Source organism: Salvelinus namaycush, chromosome 23 (assembly GCF_016432855.1).
Source record: "Salvelinus namaycush isolate Seneca chromosome 23, SaNama_1.0, whole genome shotgun sequence".
Classification (NCBI taxonomy): Eukaryota; Metazoa; Chordata; class Actinopteri; order Salmoniformes; family Salmonidae; genus Salvelinus; species Salvelinus namaycush.
The window spans coordinates 3,313,601-3,333,140 of NC_052329.1; the positions used below are offsets into that span (position 1 = coordinate 3,313,601).

General features: G+C 42.8%; 1 protein-coding gene across 1 annotated transcript in view; it reads right to left on the reverse strand.

Annotated features, from left to right (window-relative positions):
* Positions 1 to 19,540, reverse strand: part of dhx36 (DEAH (Asp-Glu-Ala-His) box polypeptide 36) — a 72,977-nt gene that overhangs the window by 21,554 nt on the left and 31,883 nt on the right. Inside the window, exons 13-23 of the mRNA XM_038960979.1 lie at positions 17,242 to 17,329; positions 15,457 to 15,512; positions 15,297 to 15,361; positions 11,170 to 11,313; positions 10,329 to 10,446; positions 5,781 to 6,053; positions 5,516 to 5,602; positions 5,313 to 5,396; positions 4,961 to 5,060; positions 4,706 to 4,793; positions 756 to 876 (exon numbers count right to left, since the gene is read on the reverse strand). Of these exons, the coding sequence (XP_038816907.1) occupies positions 756 to 876; positions 4,706 to 4,793; positions 4,961 to 5,060; positions 5,313 to 5,396; positions 5,516 to 5,602; positions 5,781 to 6,053; positions 10,329 to 10,446; positions 11,170 to 11,313; positions 15,297 to 15,361; positions 15,457 to 15,512; positions 17,242 to 17,329 (1,224 nt within the window). The remainder of the gene's footprint in view (positions 1 to 755; positions 877 to 4,705; positions 4,794 to 4,960; positions 5,061 to 5,312; positions 5,397 to 5,515; positions 5,603 to 5,780; positions 6,054 to 10,328; positions 10,447 to 11,169; positions 11,314 to 15,296; positions 15,362 to 15,456; positions 15,513 to 17,241; positions 17,330 to 19,540) is intronic.

Below are 19,540 nucleotides of genomic sequence, written 5' to 3' on the forward strand. Positions count from 1 at the left end.
TCAGATTCCCAGGGCTCTGGCCCAAATCAACTCCATTATCTCCATTCACATTATTATTTGTATTGTCAGCTCGAGGGTCAGAATGACCCTGTGTATTCCCATTGACAGGTATGATATGGATGAGCACATCTGCTTGAGTTTAATCCATTGTTTTAAATAACACACAATCCGCACAAAAAGATTTGCTTTGGTTATTTCTCAAAATGTTGAAAGAGGTCCCATCCGGGGTGCCATTTTCTATGTAACAGTTTTAACTTGAGGTTGTTGTTCGTAGGGGTGCCAGGTAGGTTGTGCCTACCAGAGAAAATATTGATTCAAAGGGGAAGCGCCCTATTGGAAGGAGAAGCACTGAGACGGTTCAGACAAATGCAGGGCCGTCACAGTATGCTATATGTATACTGTATGTATACTGTACTGTATGCCGTATGTATGCTGTACTGTATGCTGTACTGTATGCTGTACTGTATGCTGTACTGTATGCTATATGTATACTGTATGTATACTGTATGTATGCTGTACTGTATGCCGTATGTATACTGTATGTATGCTGTACTGTATGCCGTATGTATACTGTACTGTATGCTGTACTGTATGCTGTATGTATACTGTATGTATACTGTACTGTATGCTGTATGTATACTGTATGCTGTATGTATGCTGTACTGTATGCTGTACTGTATGCTGTATGTATGCTGTACTGTATGCTGTATGTATACTGTATACATGCTGTACTGTATGCTGTACTGTATACTCACACTGCTGGTCCTCATCTTGAGGTGATAGATGAGCCATGTGTAGTTAAACTGGGTCTCCTCAGCATTCACTGACTTGGGGTGAATACACACCTTCCCATCAGTTTTAGTATACACCCTCACCCTGGAGAGGAGAGAGGTGGGGAGGGGGGCATTAGTGTGTGTGTGTGTGTGTGTGTGTGTGTGTGTGTGTGTGTGTGTGTGTGTGTGTGTGTGTGTGTGTGTGTGTGTGTGTGTGTACATCCTTTACAGACAGATGTGTGTGGTATTGTCCATAGCAACAGAAAGTTTTATGACTATTGATATTTGGCCAAAGTTTGAATCTTTAATACGGTTTTTAAACAATATCTGTGCACTGCCTCTAGGCTTGATCGTAGGTCTATTTTGCAGCTGTCTGCTACGTGTTATGATGAGTTATTGATGCATCTGTCTGTCTGGAATGGGTTTAGGGCTTATGGTCTGCCATCCATCGTGAGCTGGGGGGACCTTCTCAGGTATAGATCAATGGGAAGTTGACAAAGAGTACTTTTCAGATCTGAGTGAATTTCACTTCCTCTGCAGAATCTGGGGTGTCCTCTTGTCATTGCCAGTGTCTGTCTGTACTAGTGCTGAGCGATTAGTGCTTTCGCTTCAGTTTATTTTTAATTTTTTATAACCACGGTTTTTGGTTTTGGTTATTTATTTATTTTTGAAACATTAAATGCTTACCGTGTTGCGTCGTACGTAAGAACAGCCCTTAGCCGTGGTATATTGGTTATATACAACAGCCCCTTGGACCGTATTGCTTAATTAACATTAATTTATTCACTTTAATTAAATATTTCAGTGTTGTGTATATTACATTAGTTTTATTTGATGACTTTATTATTTAATTCCAAGTCACCATCTCCTCTCTATAGAGCTGCTGTCTGAGTCACCATCTGATCTCTATAGAGCTGCTGTCTGTGTCATCATCTGATCTCTATAGAGCTGCTGTCTGAGTCATCATCTGATCTCTACAGAGCTGCTGTCTGAGTCCTCATCTGATCTCTATAGAGCTGCTGTCTGAGTCCTCATCTGATCTCTATAGAGCTGCTGTCTGAGTCATCATCTGATCTCTATAGAGCTGCTGTCTGAGTCACCATCTGATCTCTACAGAGCTGCTGTCTGAGGCCTCATCTGATCTCTACAGAGCTGCTGTCTGAGTCCTCATCTGATCTCTACAGAGCTGCTGTCTGAGTCATCATCTGATCTCTACAGAGCTGCTGTCTGTGTCATCATCTGCTCTCTACAGAGCTGCTGTCTGTGTCATCATCTGCTCTCTATAGAGCTGCTGTCTGAGTCACCATCTGATCTCTATAGAGCTGCTGTCTGAGTCATCATCTGATCTCTATAGAGCTGCTGTCTGTGTCATCATCTGCTCTCTATAGAGCTGCTGTCTGTGTCATCATCTGCTCTCTATAGAGCTGCTGTCTGAGTCACCATCTGATCTCTACAGAGCTGCTGTCTGAGTCATCATCTGATCTCTACAGAGCTGCTGTCTGAGTCATCATCTGATCTCTACAGAGCTGCTGTCTGAGTCATCATCTGATCTCTACAGAGCTGCTGTCTGAGTCATCATCTGCTCTCTATAGAGCTGCTGTCTGTGTCATCATCTGATCTCTATAGAGCTGCTGTCTGAGTCACCATCTGATCTCTATAGAGCTGCTGTCTGAGTCATCATCTGATCTCTATAGAGCTGCTGTCTGTGTCATCATCTGCTCTCTATAGAGCTGCTGTCTGTGTCATCATCTGCTCTCTATAGAGCTGCTGTCTGAGTCACCATCTGATCTCTATAGAGCTGCTGTCTGACAAAACCACTATTTGTTGTTGTTCTTCAATGTAAATAAGACATACTTTTATGACTGCTGAATACCAACTATCAGTCACTTAGATCATGTATTTTCAGGTAGAAATACCTCGCGAAGAAACAGCTGCTCTCTATATCCCCTCATGATCGGGCGCTCTTCCCTCTTCAATAGTAGCAGGTTTAAAATAAACACAGACTGGACAAGTAGATGCGCAACGGATTATGGTCATTGTAGTTAATTACAATGTGTTATGTGCTAAACTATGTAGAATATTGGCCTGTTGGAAACTACAACTCCCTACTGAATCGCACAGTTCAGGCTGGATCTAATTTATATCTGGAGAAACTGTGCCATGGGTGTATTGAGCTTACCGATAAAAACAGAACGAAATGCAAATAATTTTACCAAAATGTTGGTTAATTCATCAGCACTTGTCCCTATTTGTTAATGGGTGTTATGTGAGTCCTAATAGATATTATTGATATATATATACACACACACACACACAGTTGAAGTCGGAAGTTTACATACACCTTAGCCAAATACATTTAAACTCAGTTTTTCACAATTCCTGACATTTAATCCTAATAAGAATTCCCTGTCGTAGGTCAGCTAGGATCACCACTTCATTTTAAGAATGTGAAATGTCAGAACAATAGTAGAGAGAATGATTTATTTCAGCTTTAATTTATTTCATCACATTCCCAGTGGGTCAGAAGTTTACATGCACTCAATTAGTATTTGGTAGCATTGCCTTTAAATTGTTTAACTTCGGTCAAGCGTTTCGGGTAGCCTTCCACAAGCTTCCCACAATAAGTTGGGTGAATTTTGACCCATTACTCCTGACAGAGCTGGTGTAACTGAGCCAGGTTTGTAGGCCTCTTTGCTTGCACACGCTTTTTCAGTAGGATTGAGGTCAGGGCTTTGTGATGGCCACTCCAATATCTTTACTTTGTTGTCCTTAAGCCATTTAGCCACAACTTTGGAAGTATGCTTGGGGTCATTGACCAAGCTTTAACTTCCTGACTGATGTCTTGAAATGTTGCTTCAATATATCCACAATTTTCCTTTCCTCATGATGCAATCTATTTTGTGAAGTGCACCAGTCCCTCCTGCAGGAAAGCACCAACATGATTCTGCCACGTGCTTCACAATTGGGATGATGTTCTACGGCTTGCAAGCCTCCCCCTTCTTCCTCCAAACATAACGATGGTCATTATGGCCAAAGAGTTTCATCAGACCAGAGGACATTTCTCCAAAAAGTATGATCTTTGCCCCATGTGCAGTTGCAAACTGTAGTCTGTCATTTTTATTGCGGTTTTTGAGCAGTGGCTTCTTCCTTGCTGAGTGGCCTTTCAGGTTATGTCGTTATAGGACTCGTTTTACTGTGGATATAGATACTTTTGTACCTGTTTCCTCCAGCATCTTCACAAGGTCCTTTGCTGATGTTCTGGGATTGATTTGCACTTTTCGCACCAAAGTACGTTAATCTCTAGGAGACAGATCGCGTCTCCTTCCTGAGCGGTATGGCGGCTGCGTGGTCCCATGGTGTTTATACTTGTGTACTATTGTTTGTACAGATGAACGTGGTACCTTCAGGCATTTGGAAATTGCTCCCAAGGATGAACCAGACTTGTGGAGGTCTACAATTTTTTTTTCTGAGGTCTTAGCTGATTTCTTTTGATTTTCCCACTATGTCAAGCAAAGGGACTGAGTTTGAAGGTAGGCCTTGAAATACATCCACAGGTACACCTCCAATTGATTCAAATGATGTAAATTACCCTATCAGAAGCTTCTAAAGCCATGACATCATTTTCTGGAATTTTCCAAGCTGTTTAAAGGCACAGTCAACTTAGTGTATGTAAACTTCTGACCCACTGGAATTGTAATACAGTGAAATAATATGTCTGTAAACAATTGTTGGAAAAATACTTGTGTCATGCACAAAGTAGATGTCCTAACCGACTTGCCAAAACTATAGTTTGTTAACAAGACATTTTTGGAGTGGTTGAAAAACAAGTTTTAATGACTCCAACCTAAGTGTATGTAAACTTCCGACTTCACCTGTATATATATATATATATATATATATATATATGCTACTGTAGGTCCAGGCTGACTCACGGTCTCTTCTTGCTGCCGCTGGGTTTGATCATGGCCACTTTGGGGTAGAGACCTGCCACTATCACTGCCTTGATCAGCTTCTCATTCTCTGAGGGAGAGAGACACAGAGATAGAGAGAGAGTGAGACATGGAAAGAGAGAGAGGAGCGAGAGAGAGGATTGAGAGAAAAGTGTGAGATGGAGAGTAAGACATGGAAAGAGAGAGAGGAGTGAGAGAGACTAGCAAATTGTAGAAAAATACATCCAATCAGTTCACCTGAGTTGATGTTAGAGTCAGGGTCTTTGTGGTTCTTGGTGCTGATGAAGCCAGCCCCCAGCAGGTGCTCAGCAAACTGACCCTTCATGCTGTGCAGCATCTACAGACAGACAGACACACACAGACAGGTTAAATACTAATCTCAATATGAAGCCAGCCCCCAGCAGGTGCTCAGCAAACTGACCCTTCATGCTGTGCAGCATCTACAGACAGACACACACACACAGACAGACACACACAGACAGACAGACAGACACACAGACAGGTTAAATACTAATCTCAATATGAAGCCAAGGCTGCATCCCAATGGTGGTTTGAGCGTGATATCTGATTGGTGGACCATAAGAATCACCTGGAGTGTATTGGCTGACAGGAAGTTGTCCCAGCAGAACTCTCGTTCAAACTTGTAGCCGCGTCGCTTAGCTTCCTCCCAGCCCTGACAGATTAACACACAGTCAAGTTAGCAACCCTTTAAACAGAATTAACCATTGATATTATTCCATTGAGGAGATGAGAGAGACCTCTAATGATGTAGGAGGGAAAAGAGGATCTTACTGTGAAGGCATAGATGATGGTGAGGTGGTCACTCTTTGAGTCTCTGGACAGAGTTCTTCTCCTAAAGTCTGCAATCTTCTCCTTACCCTGAGAGAGAGAGAGAGAGAGAGAGACAGAGAGAGGGAGAGAGACAGAGAGAGAGAGAGAGACAGAGAGAGAGACAGAGAGAGAGAGAGAGAGAGAGAGACAGAGAGAGACAGAGAGAGATATTTGAGTACCTAAAATGTGTGTGAGTGTGTGTGCCTGCGATCGTGCGTATGATTACCATTGGTATGAAGAAGGGGTCCTTGAAGCTGAGAGAGGCGGCGATAGTGAGGACAGGGTCCAGACAGCCCAGCAGAGCTCCAAACAGGATCAGCTTCCCGATGTGAGGCTCTACAGGCAGCCTGGCCAGGTGGAACCCTAACGGGGTCAGAGCCTCTGAGCGGTCCAGAGCATTGAGGTCCATCAGGTGTGTGATGGCCAGAGTGACAGCCTCCTCTGTGGGAGGGTCCAGAGCTTTCATCAGGAACTCTGCTATTGGACCCAGCTTGAGGATCTAGAAGGAGTGGGGAGAGAGAGTTAGACAAACTACATTAAAAACTACTTAGGGAAAAGTCAACAGCTTGACTTGATCAGAAACAAATGGGAAAGAGACCTGTCTAAATGTCAGACCGGGAAATCCATCTGGACACAGAGAGCAGTGAGTCAACTCTTCACTACCAGATAGACTACAGTCTGCCTGGCTTATTCAGCAAGGTTGTACTATGTCACCGTTCCCTTTAGATCCAGTACATTAGTGTGTGTGTGTCCATATAGCAATACATTTCATGAATTGACATAACAATAAATAGAAAGATGTTTATAACACCAATGTGCACCACAGTTTACAACATTCATGTGCACCACAGTTTACAACATTCATGTGCACCACAGTTTATAACACCAATGTGCACCACAGTTTATAACACCAATGTGCACCACAGTTTATAACACCAATGTGCACCACAGTTTATAACATTAATGTGCACCACAGTTTATAACATTAATGTGCACCACAGTTTATAACATTCATGTGCACCACAGTTTATAACACCAATGTGCACCACAGTTTACAACATTCATGTGCACCACAGTTTACAACATTCATGTGCACCACAGTTTACAACATTCATGTGCACCACAGTTTATAACACCAATGTGCACCACAGTTTATAACACCAATGTGCACCACAGTTTATAACACCAATGTGCACCACAGTTTATAACACCAATGTGCACCACAGTTTATAACACCAATGTGCACCACAGTTTATAACACCAATGTGCACCACAGTTTATAACACCAATGTGCACCACAGTTTATAACACCAATGTGCACCACAGTTTATAACACCAATGTGCACCACAGTTTATAACACCAATGTGCACCACAGTTTATAACACCAATGTGCACCACAGTTTATAACACCAATGTGCACCACAGTTTATAACACCAATGTGCACCACAGTTTATAACACCAATGTGCACCACAGTTTATAACACCAATGTGCACCACAGTTTATAACACCAATGTGCACCACAGTTTATAACACCAATGTGCACCACAGTTTATAACATTCATGTGCACCACAGTTTATAACACCAATGTGCACCACCGTTTAAACCACTAATGTGCACCACAGTTTATAACACCAATGTGCACCACTGTTTAAACCACCAATGTGCACCACAGTTTATAACATTCATGTGCACCACAGTTTATAACACCAATGTGCACCACAGTTTATAACATTCATGTGCACCACAGTTTAAACCACCAATGTGCACCACAGTTTATAACACCAATGTGCACCACAGTTTATAACACCAATGTGCACCACAGTTTATAACACCAATGTGCACCACAGTTTATAACACCAATGTGCACCACAGTTTATAACACCAATGTGCACCACAGTTTATAACACCAATGTGCACCACAGTTTATAACACCAATGTGCACCACAGTTTATAACACCAATGTGCACCACAGTTTATAACACCAATGTGCACCACAGTTTATAACACCAATGTGCACCACAGTTTATAACACCAATGTGCACCACAGTTTATAACACCAATGTGCACCACAGTTTATAACACCAATGTGCACCACAGTTTATAACACCAATGTGCACCACAGTTTATAACATTCATGTGCACCACAGTTTATAACACCAATGTGCACCACCGTTTAAACCACTAATGTGCACCACAGTTTATAACACCAATGTGCACCACCGTTTAAACCACCAATGTGCACCACAGTTTATAACACCAATGTGCACCACCGTTTAAACCACTAATGTGCACCACAGTTTATAACACCAATGTGCACCACTGTTTAAACCACCAATGTGCACCACAGTTTATAACATTCATGTGCACCACAGTTTATAACACCAATGTGCACCACAGTTTATAACATTCATGTGCACCACAGTTTAAACCACCAATGTGCACCACAGTTTATAACATTCATGTGCACCACAGTTTATAACATTCATGTGCACCACAGTTTATAACATTCATGTGCACCACAGTTTAAACCACCAATGTGCACCACAGTTTATAACATTCATGTGCACCACAGTTTATAACATTCATGTGCACCACAGTTTATAACATTCATGTGCACCACAGTTTATAACATTCATGTGCACCACAGTTTATAACATTCATGTGCACCACAGTTTATAACATTCATGTGCACCACAGTTTATAACATTCATGTGCACCACAGTTTATAACATTCATGTGCACCACAGTTTATAACATTCATGTGCACCACAGTTTTTTATTATTCTCCTTTAAACTACTACTACTAAACTCTAAACTCAGCAAAAAAGAAACGTCCCTTTTTCAGGACCCTGTCTTTCAAAGATAAGTCGTAAAGAAATTCACAGATCTTCATTGTAAAGGGTTGAAACACTGTTTCCCATGCTTGTTCAATGAACCATTAATGAACATGCACCTGTGGAACGGTCGTTAAGACACTAACAGTTTACAGACGGTAGGCAATTATGAAAACTTAGGACATTAAAGAGGCCTTTCTACTGACTCTGAAAATCACCAAAAGAAAGATGCCCAGGGTCCCTGCTCATCCACGTGAATGTGCCTTAGACATGCTGCAAGGAGGCATGAGGACTGCAGATGTGACCAGGGCAATAAATTGCAATGTCCATACTGTGAGATGCCTGAGATAGTGCTACAAGGAGACAGGATGGACAACTGATCGTCCTCGCAGTGGCAGACCACGTGTAACAACACCTGCACAGGATCGGTACATCCGAACATCACACCTGCGTGACAGGTACAGGATGGCAACCACAACTGCCCGAGTTACACCGGGAACGCACAATCTCTCCATCAGTGCTCAGACTGTCTGCAATAGGCTGAGAGGCTGGACTGAGGGCTTGTAGGCCTGTTGTAAAGCAGGTCCTCACCAGACATCACCGGCAACAATGTTGCCTATGGGCACAAACCCACCGTCGCTGGACCAGACAGGACTGGCAAAAAGTGCTCTTCACTGACGAGTCGCGGTTTTGTCTCACCAGGGTTGATGGTCGGATTCGTGTTTATCGTCGAAGGAATGAGCTTTACACCGAGGCCTGTACTCTGGAGCGGAATCGATTTGGAGGTGGAGGGTCCATCATGGTCTGGGGCGGTGTGTCACAGCATCATCGGACTGAGCTTGTTGTCATTGCGGGCAATTTCAATGCTGTGCGTTACAGGGAAGACATCCTCCTCCCTCATGTGGTACCCTTCCTGCAGGCTCATCCTGACATGACCCTCCAGCATGACAATGCCACCAGCCATACTGCTCATTCTGTGTGTGTTTCCTGCAAGACAGGAATGTCAGTGTTCTGCCATGGCCAGCGAAGAGCCCGGATCTCAATCCCATTGAGCATGTCTGGGACCTGTTGGATCAGAGGATGAGGGCTAGAGCCATTCCCCCCCAGAAATGTCTGGTAACTTGCCGGTGCCTTGGTGGAAGAGTGGGGTAACATCTCACAGCAAGAACTGGCAAATCTGGTGCAGTCCATAAGGAGATGCACTGCAGTACTTAATGCAGCTGGTGGCCACACCAGATACTGACTGTTACTTTTGATTTTGACCTTTCTTCAGGGACACATTATTCAATTTCTGTCAGTCGCATGTCTGTGGAACTTGTTCAGTTTATGTCTCAGTTGTTGAATCTTGTTATGTTCATACAAATATTTACACATGTTAAGTTTGCTGAAAATAAACGCAGTTGACAGTGAGAGGACGTTTCTTTTTTTGCTGAGTTTAGTTTAATGGTTGTAGCCATCAATCGCCCAATATTAAAAACACACTTATTTCACTTCAAACTTTCAAACACAAATGTCTATAATTTAAGTTTATCGTCCCAGCTCTATCGTGTGTGTGTGCACACGCCTCGTAAAGAAAGGCACCTATTGGTAGATGGGTAAAACATTTAATAAAAGCAGACATTGAATATCCCTTTGAGCATGGTGAAGTTTTGTATTACACTTTGGATGGTGTATCAGTATATAGCCAACGTTATTTTCTACTTCCTGTATATATCCAATGTTATTTTCTACCTCCTGTATATAAGCCATGTTATCTTTACTATTGTTATTCACTGGGTATTTATTCCTTGCGTCACTATTTCTATCTGTATCTTTAACTCTGCACTGATGGAAAAGGACCAGCAAGCATTTCACTGTTAAGTCTACACCTGTTGTTTACCAAGCATGTGACAAATAATACTGTATTTGACAGTCACACCAGAGATCCACACGTTACCTTGATCTGTAGACACAGTTCCTCCAGTGGCGTGCGCATGATCTCAGGTAGCTGGTAGGCATCCAGAAGACTGGCCCTCAGGCCATTATACAGGTGGTAACACTTCCCTGGACACACCCTGCCAGCAGGCATAAACACACACACACACACACACACACACACACACACACAAAATTAGCTCGTGATTATTCTGACAGTGTTACGTAGCCCTTATGACAGAGCGTTGAATTAAAGTGTTAGTGGCTAATTGGGCCTTGAGCAGAGTCACACTGTATCTGCCACAACTAGACCAGACTAGTGGAGCACTAACTGTGTCCTGGCTCAGTCTGAATACACACTGTAGCTGCCACAACTAGACCAGACTATTAGAGCACTAACTGTGTCCTGGCTCAGTCTGAATACACACTGTAGCTGCCACAACTAGACCAGACTAGTAGAGCACTAACTGTGTCCTGAAGAGAGGGGGAGAGACTAAGAAGAGAGGGAGAGAGACTAAGAAGAGAGGGGGAGAGACTAAGAAGAGAGGGGGAGAGACTAAGAAGAGAGGGGGAGAGACTAAGAAGAGGGGGGGAGAGACTAAGAAGAGGGGGAGAGACTAAGAAGAGAGGGGGAGAGACTAAGAAGAGGGGGAGAGAGACTAAGAAGAGAGGGGGAGAGAGACTAAGAAGAGAGGGGGAGAGACTAAGAAGAGAGGGGGAGAGACTAAGAAGAGAGGGAGAGAGACTAAGAAGAGAGGGAGAGAGACTAAGAAGAGAGGGGGAGAGACTAAGAAGAGAGGGAGAGAGACTAAGAAGAGAGGGAGAGAGACTAAGAAGAGAGGGGGAGAGACACCCTAACTGACCTGCCGGCGCGTCCTCTTCTCTGTTTGGCGTTGGCCAGGCTGACCCACTCTGCAGTCATAGTGCTGATGTTGTTCTGAGTGTCAAAGTGAGTCTCCTTAATCTTTCCCCCGTCTATCACAAACACCACATCATCTATGGTAATACTGAGAGAGAGAGAGAAGAGAGAGAGGAGAGAGGAGAGAGGAGAGAGGAGAGAGGAGAGAGGAAGGGGACTTTATTAAGACAGCCAAGTAATCCAAGGCAGCTTGATGACACCGATGAGTCTACACTTTGAAAAGGAAATCAAAACTCCACACATACACACTCATTTGCTGCCTCTCTAACTCTTTGAAACACATGTATAAATAAACACGGTGTCTAAATGTATCCTACTGCTTAGAGAGCAGCAGTAGTGAGGTCAGGAAAGTTTGCCCTGTCTGTTCAGTCGGTTCTTGAATTCATTAAAAGTGAATTTATTAGACAGGCTGTCGCCCTGGCTCGGGATGAGCATTTGAAATGTTTTGACTGTTCGAGTTCTCATTTGAGAACTCAAATGAAAAAAACGAAAAATATATATATATATATTTAGAACACAAGGCCCTGGAAATAAATGTCTGCATTTATCTATAAACCAACTGTGCACAACAATGGCTAATTTATCATAACCATTACAGATAACAAATCATAAACAGCCCCATATACTGTATATTCATACTGTATTTTTATTTTATTTTTTAAATGGCCATTTCAGATTAATTAATTGAAACCATTACATCAACTGGTTATATTATATTGTGAAACCAACTCTTTCTAAAAGGCAGTAACATCAGCAGTGGAGCCTGCTTGTAGAAGCCTATGGTTGTGTAATGGTATAGCCTTGTCTTGTTCATTTAGCAGACAAAATACTGTTATTTTGCGAGCCCTTATCACAGTCAAGACAGCTATTTTAATAGTAAAAAAACAGGATGTAATATAACAGAATATTTTTCCAAATATAAAAAAAAAGCTACCAGTGTGAATTGATTTCACATCTTGAAACAGTTGTTCACAAAGAGTGATGATTTGAAACCGGTCTCAATTTGGACAGTAGAAATGAATTTAAATCTGGGTTTCTGAAATGTTTCGGTGTTCTTTTCGATATACAGATGTTCGAATTTGTTTTTTTTCAACAATTCAACAATTTTTAACAATTCCACATTGAAAACTGCATGGATTCCAGCCACAACATTAGTTTGGTGAGTAAGCCTATGTTCAAATGGTTCTGATGAAAACATGCTCTTTGATTTGATCAAACTAATGTTTTGGCATATTTTCATTGAGGAACCTGTCTATGTTTAGTGGGTTAAAGTCTCGGCTAAACAACTCGATCGGCACTAGTAGTAGTAGCCTGTGTGTGAAATAGACCGGATGCAATTATTCCAAAAGTGCAGCTCGTTGTTGGAACATGTACTTCCCTACTGGAGTCAACCAGCGCATTTAAAATGTGTGATAAAACTGTCATCATTTGGCACTTCACACTGGGCACGTCAACTCAACATCTACTCCACGTTGGTTCAACTTAATTTTATTGGAATGACGTGGAAACAACGTTGATTCACCCATTGACTGACCTTCATGTCTTAAAGTAATGATGGACTGTCATTTCTCTTTGCTTATTTGAGCTGTTCTTGCCATAATATGGACTTGGTCTTTTACCAAATAGGGGTATCTTCTGTATACCCACCCCTACCTTGTCACAACACAACCGATTGGCTCAAACGCATTAAGAAGGAAAGAAATTCCACAAATGAACTTTTAACAAGGCACACCTGTTAATTGAAATCAAATCAAATTGTATTGGTCGCATACACATGGTTAACAGATTTTAATACTAGTGTAGCGAAATGCTTGTGCTTCTAGTTCCGACAGTGCAGTAATATCTAACGAATAATCTAACAATTTCACAACAACTGCCATGTACACACAAGTGTAAAGGAATGAATAAGAATATGTACATAAAATATATGGATGAGCGATGGCCGTGCGGCATAGGCAAGATGCAATAGATGATATATACATATGAGTTGAGTAATGTAGGATATGTAAACATTATATAAAGTGGCATTGTTTAAAGTGACTAGTGATACATTTATTACATCCAATTTTTTATTATTAAAGTGGCTAGAGATTTGAGTCAGTATGTTGGCAGCAGCCACTCAATGTTAGGGATGGCTGTTTAACAGTCTGATGGCCTTGAGATAGAAGTTGTTTTTCAGTCTCTCGGTCCCAGCTTTGATGCACCTGTACTGACCTCGCCTTCTGGATGATAGCGGGGTGAATAGGCAGTGGCTCGGGTGGTTGTTGTCCTTGATGATCTTTTTGGCCTTCCTGTGACATCGGGTGGTGTAGGTGTCCTGGAGGGCAAGTAGTTTGCCCCCAGTGATGCGTTGTGCAGACCTCACTACCCTCTGGAGAGCCTTACGGTTGTGGGCGGAGCAGTTGCCGTACCAGGCGGTCATACAGCCCGACAGGATGCTCTCAATTGTGCATCTGTAAAAGATTGTGAGTGTTTTTGGTGAGAAGCCAAATTTCTTCTGCCTCCTGAGGTTGAAGAGGCGATGTTGCGCCTTCTTCATCACGCTGTCCATGTGGGTGGACCATTTCAGTTTGTCCGTGATGTGTACACCGAGGAACTTAAAATGTTCCACCTTCTCCACTACTGTCCCGTCGATGTGGATAGGGGGGTGCTCCCTCTGCTGTTTCCTGAAGTCCACAATCATCTCCTTTGTTTTGATGACGTTGAGTGTGAGGTTATTTTCCTGACACCACACTCCGAGGGCCCTCACCTCCTCCCTGTAGGCCGTACCCTTGTGGGGCCCCAGTCTTGAGGATCAGCGGGGTGGAGATGTTGTTTCCTGTCCTCACCACCTGGGGGCGGCCCATCAAAGTCCAGGACCCAGTTGCACAGGACGGGGTCGAGACCCAGGGACTCGAGCTTAATGACGAGTTTGGAGGGTACTATGGTGTTAAATGCTGAGCTGTAATCGATGAACAGCATTCTTACATAGGTATTCCTCTTGTCCAGATGGGTTAGGGCAGTGTGCAGTGTGATTGCGTCGTCTGTGGACCTATTGGGGCGGTAAGCAAATTGGAGTGGGTCTAGGGTGTCAGGTAGGGTGGAGGTGATATGATCCTTGACTTGTCTCTCAAAGCACTTCATGATGACGGAAGTGAGTGCTATGGGGCGATAGTCATTTAGCTCAGTTACCTAAGCTTTCTTGGGAACAGGAACAATTGTGGCCCTCTTGAAGCATGTGGGGACAGCAGACTGGGATAGGGATAGATTGAATATGTCCGTAAACACACCAGCCAGCTGGTCTGCGCATGCTCTGAGGACACGACTAGGGATGCCATCTGGGCTGGCAGCCTTGCAAGGGTTAACATGTTTAAATGTTTTACTCACGTTGGCTGCAGTGAAGGCGAGCCCACAGGTTTTGGTAGCGGGCCGTGTCAGTGGCACTGTATTGTCCTCAAAGCGAGCAAAGAATTTGTTTAGTTTGTCTGGGAGCAAGACATCGATGTCCACGACGGGGCTGGTTTTCTTTTTGTAATCCGTGATTGACTGTAGACCCTGCCACATACGTCTCGTGTTTGAGCCGTTGAATTGCGACTGTACTTTGTCTCTATACTGACGCTTAGCTGGTTTGATGTATTCCAGGTGACTACCTCATGAAGCTGGTTGAGAGAATGCCAAGAGTGTGCAAAGCTGTCATCAAGGCAAAGGGTGGCTACTTATAGAATCTCAAATATAAAATATAGTTGGATTTGTTTAACACTGTTTTGGTTACTACACGATTCCATATGTGTTATTTCATAGTTTTGATGTCTTTACTATTATTCTACAAAGTAGAAAAGAGTAAAAATAAAGAAAAACCCTTCAATGAGTAGGTGTGTCCAGTATATATATATATATATATATATATATATATATATATATATATATATATATATATATATATATATATATATATATATGTATAAAAAACACTCAGTGTCTGTGATAATAGTAGGAAGTTTCTGAACAAAAAAAGTGTAGACACACACACACTGTGGTTGGGAAAAGACACAAGGCTGATACACTAACAAAAATACACAAATATAAACCTACCTGGTCTCAGCGATATTGGTGGCAATGACAATCTTCCTGACTCCTGGAGGGGGCCTTTTGAACACCTGAAGAGGGAGACCAGTCAGAACAGACAGCATCACTCCCTGAGTTATTCATGTTCTGTTCTGGGTGAAAGGAGGGTTTCTGAGACCATGCTCACCGAGGTCTGGGTGACAGTAGGCATCAGGGAGTGCAGAGGAATGATCACAAACCCATCTGAAACGCAAGGTCAGACAAGGTTCAGACACAGAGTGTGTGTGTATATACAGTGGGGAGAACAAGTATTTGATACACTGCCGATTTTGCAGGTTTTCCTACTTACAAAGCATGTAGAGGTCTGTAATTTTTATCATACGTACACTTCAACTGTGAGAGACGGAATCTAAAACAAAAATCCAGAAAATCACATTGTATGATTTTTAAGTAATTCATTTGCATTTTATTGCATGACATAAGTATTTGATACATCAGAAAAGCAGAACTTAATATTTGGTACAGAAACCTTTGTTTGCAATTACAGAGATCATACGTTTCCTGTAGTTCTTGACCAGGTTTGCACACACTGCAGCAGGGATTTTGGCCCACTCCTCCATACAGACCTTCTCCAGATCCTTCAGGTTTCGGGGCTGTCGCTGGGCAATACGGACTTTCAGCTCCCTCCAAAGATTTTCTATTGGGTTCAGGTCTGGAAACTGGCTAGGCCACTCCAGGACCTTGAGATGCTTCTTACGGAGCCACTCCTTAGTTTCCCTGGCTGTGTGTTTCGGGTCGTTGTCATGCTGGAAGACCCAGCCACGACCCATCTTCAATGCTCTTACTGAGGGAAGGAGGTTGTTGGCCAAGATCTCGCGATACATGGCCCCATCCATCCTCCCCTCAATACGGTGCAGTCGTCCTGTCTCCTTTGCAGAAAAGCATCCCCAAAGAATGATGTTTCCACCTCCATGCTTCACGGTTGGGATGGTGTTCTTGGGGTTGTACTCATCCTTCTTCTTCCTCCAAACACGGCGAGTGGAGTTTAGACCAAAAAGCTCTATTTTTGTCTCATCAGACCACATGACCTTCTCCCATTCCTCCTCTGGATCATCCAGATGGTCATTGGCAAACTTCAGACGGGCCTGGACATGCGCTGGCTTGAGCAGGGGGACCTTGCGTGCGCTGCAGGATTGTAATCCATGACGGCGTAGTGTGTTACTAATGGTTTTCTTTGAGACTGTGGTCCCAGCTCTCTTCAGGTCATTGACCAGGTCCTGCCGTGTAGTTCTGGGCTGATCCCTCACCTTCCTCATGATCATTGATGCCCCACGAGGTGAGATCTTGCATGGAGCCCCAGACCAAGGGTGATTGACCGTCATCTTGAACTTCTTCCATTTTCTAATAATTGCGCCAACAGTTGTTGCCTTCTCACCAAGCTGCTTGCCTATTGTCCTGTAGCCCATCCCAGCCTTGTGCAGGTCTACAATTTTATCCCTGATGTCCTTACACAGCTCTCTGGTCTTGGCCATTGTGGAGAGGTTGGAGTCTGTTTGATTGAGTGTGTGGACAGGTGTCTTTTATACAGGTAACGAGTTCAAACAGGTGCAGTTAATACAGGTAATGAGTGGAGAACAGGAGGGCTTCTTAAAGAAAAACTAACAGGTCTGTGAGAGCTGGAATTCTTACTGGTTGGTAGGTGATCAAATACTTATGTCATGCAATAAAATGCAAATGAATTACTTAAAAATCATACAATGTGATTTTCTGGATTTTTGTTTTAGATTCCGTCTCTCACAGTTGAAGTGTACCTATGATAAAAATTACAGACCTCTACATGCTTTGTAAGTAGGAAAACCTGCAAAATCGGCAGTGTATCAAATACTTGTTCTCCCCACTGTATATATAAAATATATATATATATACACATACACACACATATATACACACATATATATACACACACACGTACCTGATTTGAACATCTGCTGAGCCATGAGGAGGTCGTTGAGGCCACTGATGTTGTCCCAACCTGGCAGGAACACCAAGATGGCTCCTTCCTGGAACACAAGGACAGGACACACTCAGGCAACATACACATCAAAGCTTTTCCATTACAGGCACAAACAAACAAACAAACAAACAAACAAAAACAAACAAACAAACAGGAACCCGAATTCTACAATTTTCATAAACATTCCCACTTTCTGTCATCTCAGCCAAGCCAGCCTCTCTCTGCTCTGAGTAAGAACACAAAGCCTTCTGCCCACTGACTACACAGTCAAATTAAGTAATTAGACAAAAGAAGGGCCTGTTTTGTGGATTTGGAATGAATAAATAAAAGCCTAATTTACTCAAAAGGGAACAGAAAGTCACACCTAAAAACCCAGAGACAAAACCGAGCTAACCACAATCCACACTAACCTGCTTAATGAGGTTCAGAGGAGAATAGTGGCCGTGTTAGCGTTAGTTTAGCTTTAATGGTGGTCTTAGCCTGCGTTTACACAGGCAGCACAATTCTGATATTTTTCCACTAATTGGTATTTTGATCACAGCCTAAAAGTGTACAGTACTTAGGTAGTTAGCTTAGTTGGTTTTCATCTTGGGTAGTCGTGTTAGCATCAGGGTTGGGGGGGGCGATGTCATTACAATCCTGTTGAATTCATGAAAAGTAGTCCATTATTATGATTTATGAAGATAACTTTTTGCCATTCATGAACAGAATCTGGTAGCTGAGCTGACTGGAGAGGATTGAGGGGTCAGTCCTTGTCATTTCAGCAAGCCATGACACCCACCATGTCGGATTGTTCTGAAACGTTTCTGTAGCTAGAACCAGATTAGATTAGCATTCCTGAAACATTCTGTTGACATTCAATTTGATTGCAAAATTGGCCATTTTAATTTACAGGATTCATATAAAATGTAATAAATATAGTATCTAACATTGGATTTGGATCATAATTCTTCCCAACAATGGTAAAAAGCTACCCACGGAGCCGCTACGCCAATCCCACCACAACATTTGAATGAGCAAAAGCTATTAGTTGTCTACCCAACGTTGCAAAGAAAATGTTGTGATCCATTTAATAAGACCAGAAAAATTGATAAAATAAATCAAGAACAGCGACAACAGGTGGGCAAAACTTGGTACTTTCACATTTATTTATGGTAAATAATGCAAGTGACTTCAGGGACTAATTTCTCTGAATGGGGGGGGGGGGGGACAACAGATTCACAGGAAATACATTACATAGTTTGGAGAAGCAATACTCCAAGCAGCAGCTTCAAACTACTGTGAAGTGATACTGTATTCTGGTTGTTAGGGTGGGATTGGCATAGGTGTGGGGTTCTGATGATGGCTTTTAACTAATTTATTGGATTCCTCATGTCTAACTCATTGCTAGGAAGAATTATCTTCCATATTGTATGTTAGGTACTATATTTATTGAAGATTATGTGAATCCTATAAATTAAAATGGCCAATTTGGGTGGAATCAATACCCTGTACTACTCCCTTCACAGAACAGCGAAAACTGGCTCTAACCAGAATAGAAAGAGGAGTGGGAGGCCCCGGTGCACAACTGAACAAGAGGACAAGTACATTAGAGTGTCTAGTTTGAGAAACAGACGCCTCACAAGTCCTCAACTGGCACCTTCATTAAATAGTACCCGCAAAACACCAGTCTCAATGTCAACAGTAAAGAGGTGACTCCAGGATGCTGGCCTTCTAGGCAGAGTTGCAAAGAAAAAGCCATATCTCAGACTGGCCAATAAAAATAAAAGATTAAGACGGGCTAAAGAACACAGACACTGTACAGAGGAAGATGGGAAAAAAGTGTTATGGACAGACAAATCTAAGTTTGAGGAGTTCTGATCACAAAAAAGAACACTCGTGAGACGCAGAAAAAATGCTAGAGGAGTGCTTGACACCATCTGTCAAGCATGGTGGAGGCAATGTGATGGTCTGGGGGTGCTTTGGTGGTGGTGAAGTGGGAGATTTGTACAGGGTAAAAGGGATCTTGAAGAAGGAAGGCTATCACGCCATTTTGTAACGCCATGCCATACCCTGTGGACAGCGCTTAATTGGAGCCAATGTCCTCCTACATCAGGACAATGACCCAAAGCACAGCTCCAAATTTTGCAAGAACTATTTAGGGAAGAAGCAGTCAGCTGGTATTCTGTCTATAATGGAGTGGCCAGCACAGTCACCGGATCTCAACCCAATTGAGCTGTTGTGGGAGCAGCTTGACCGTATGGTACGTAAGAAGTGC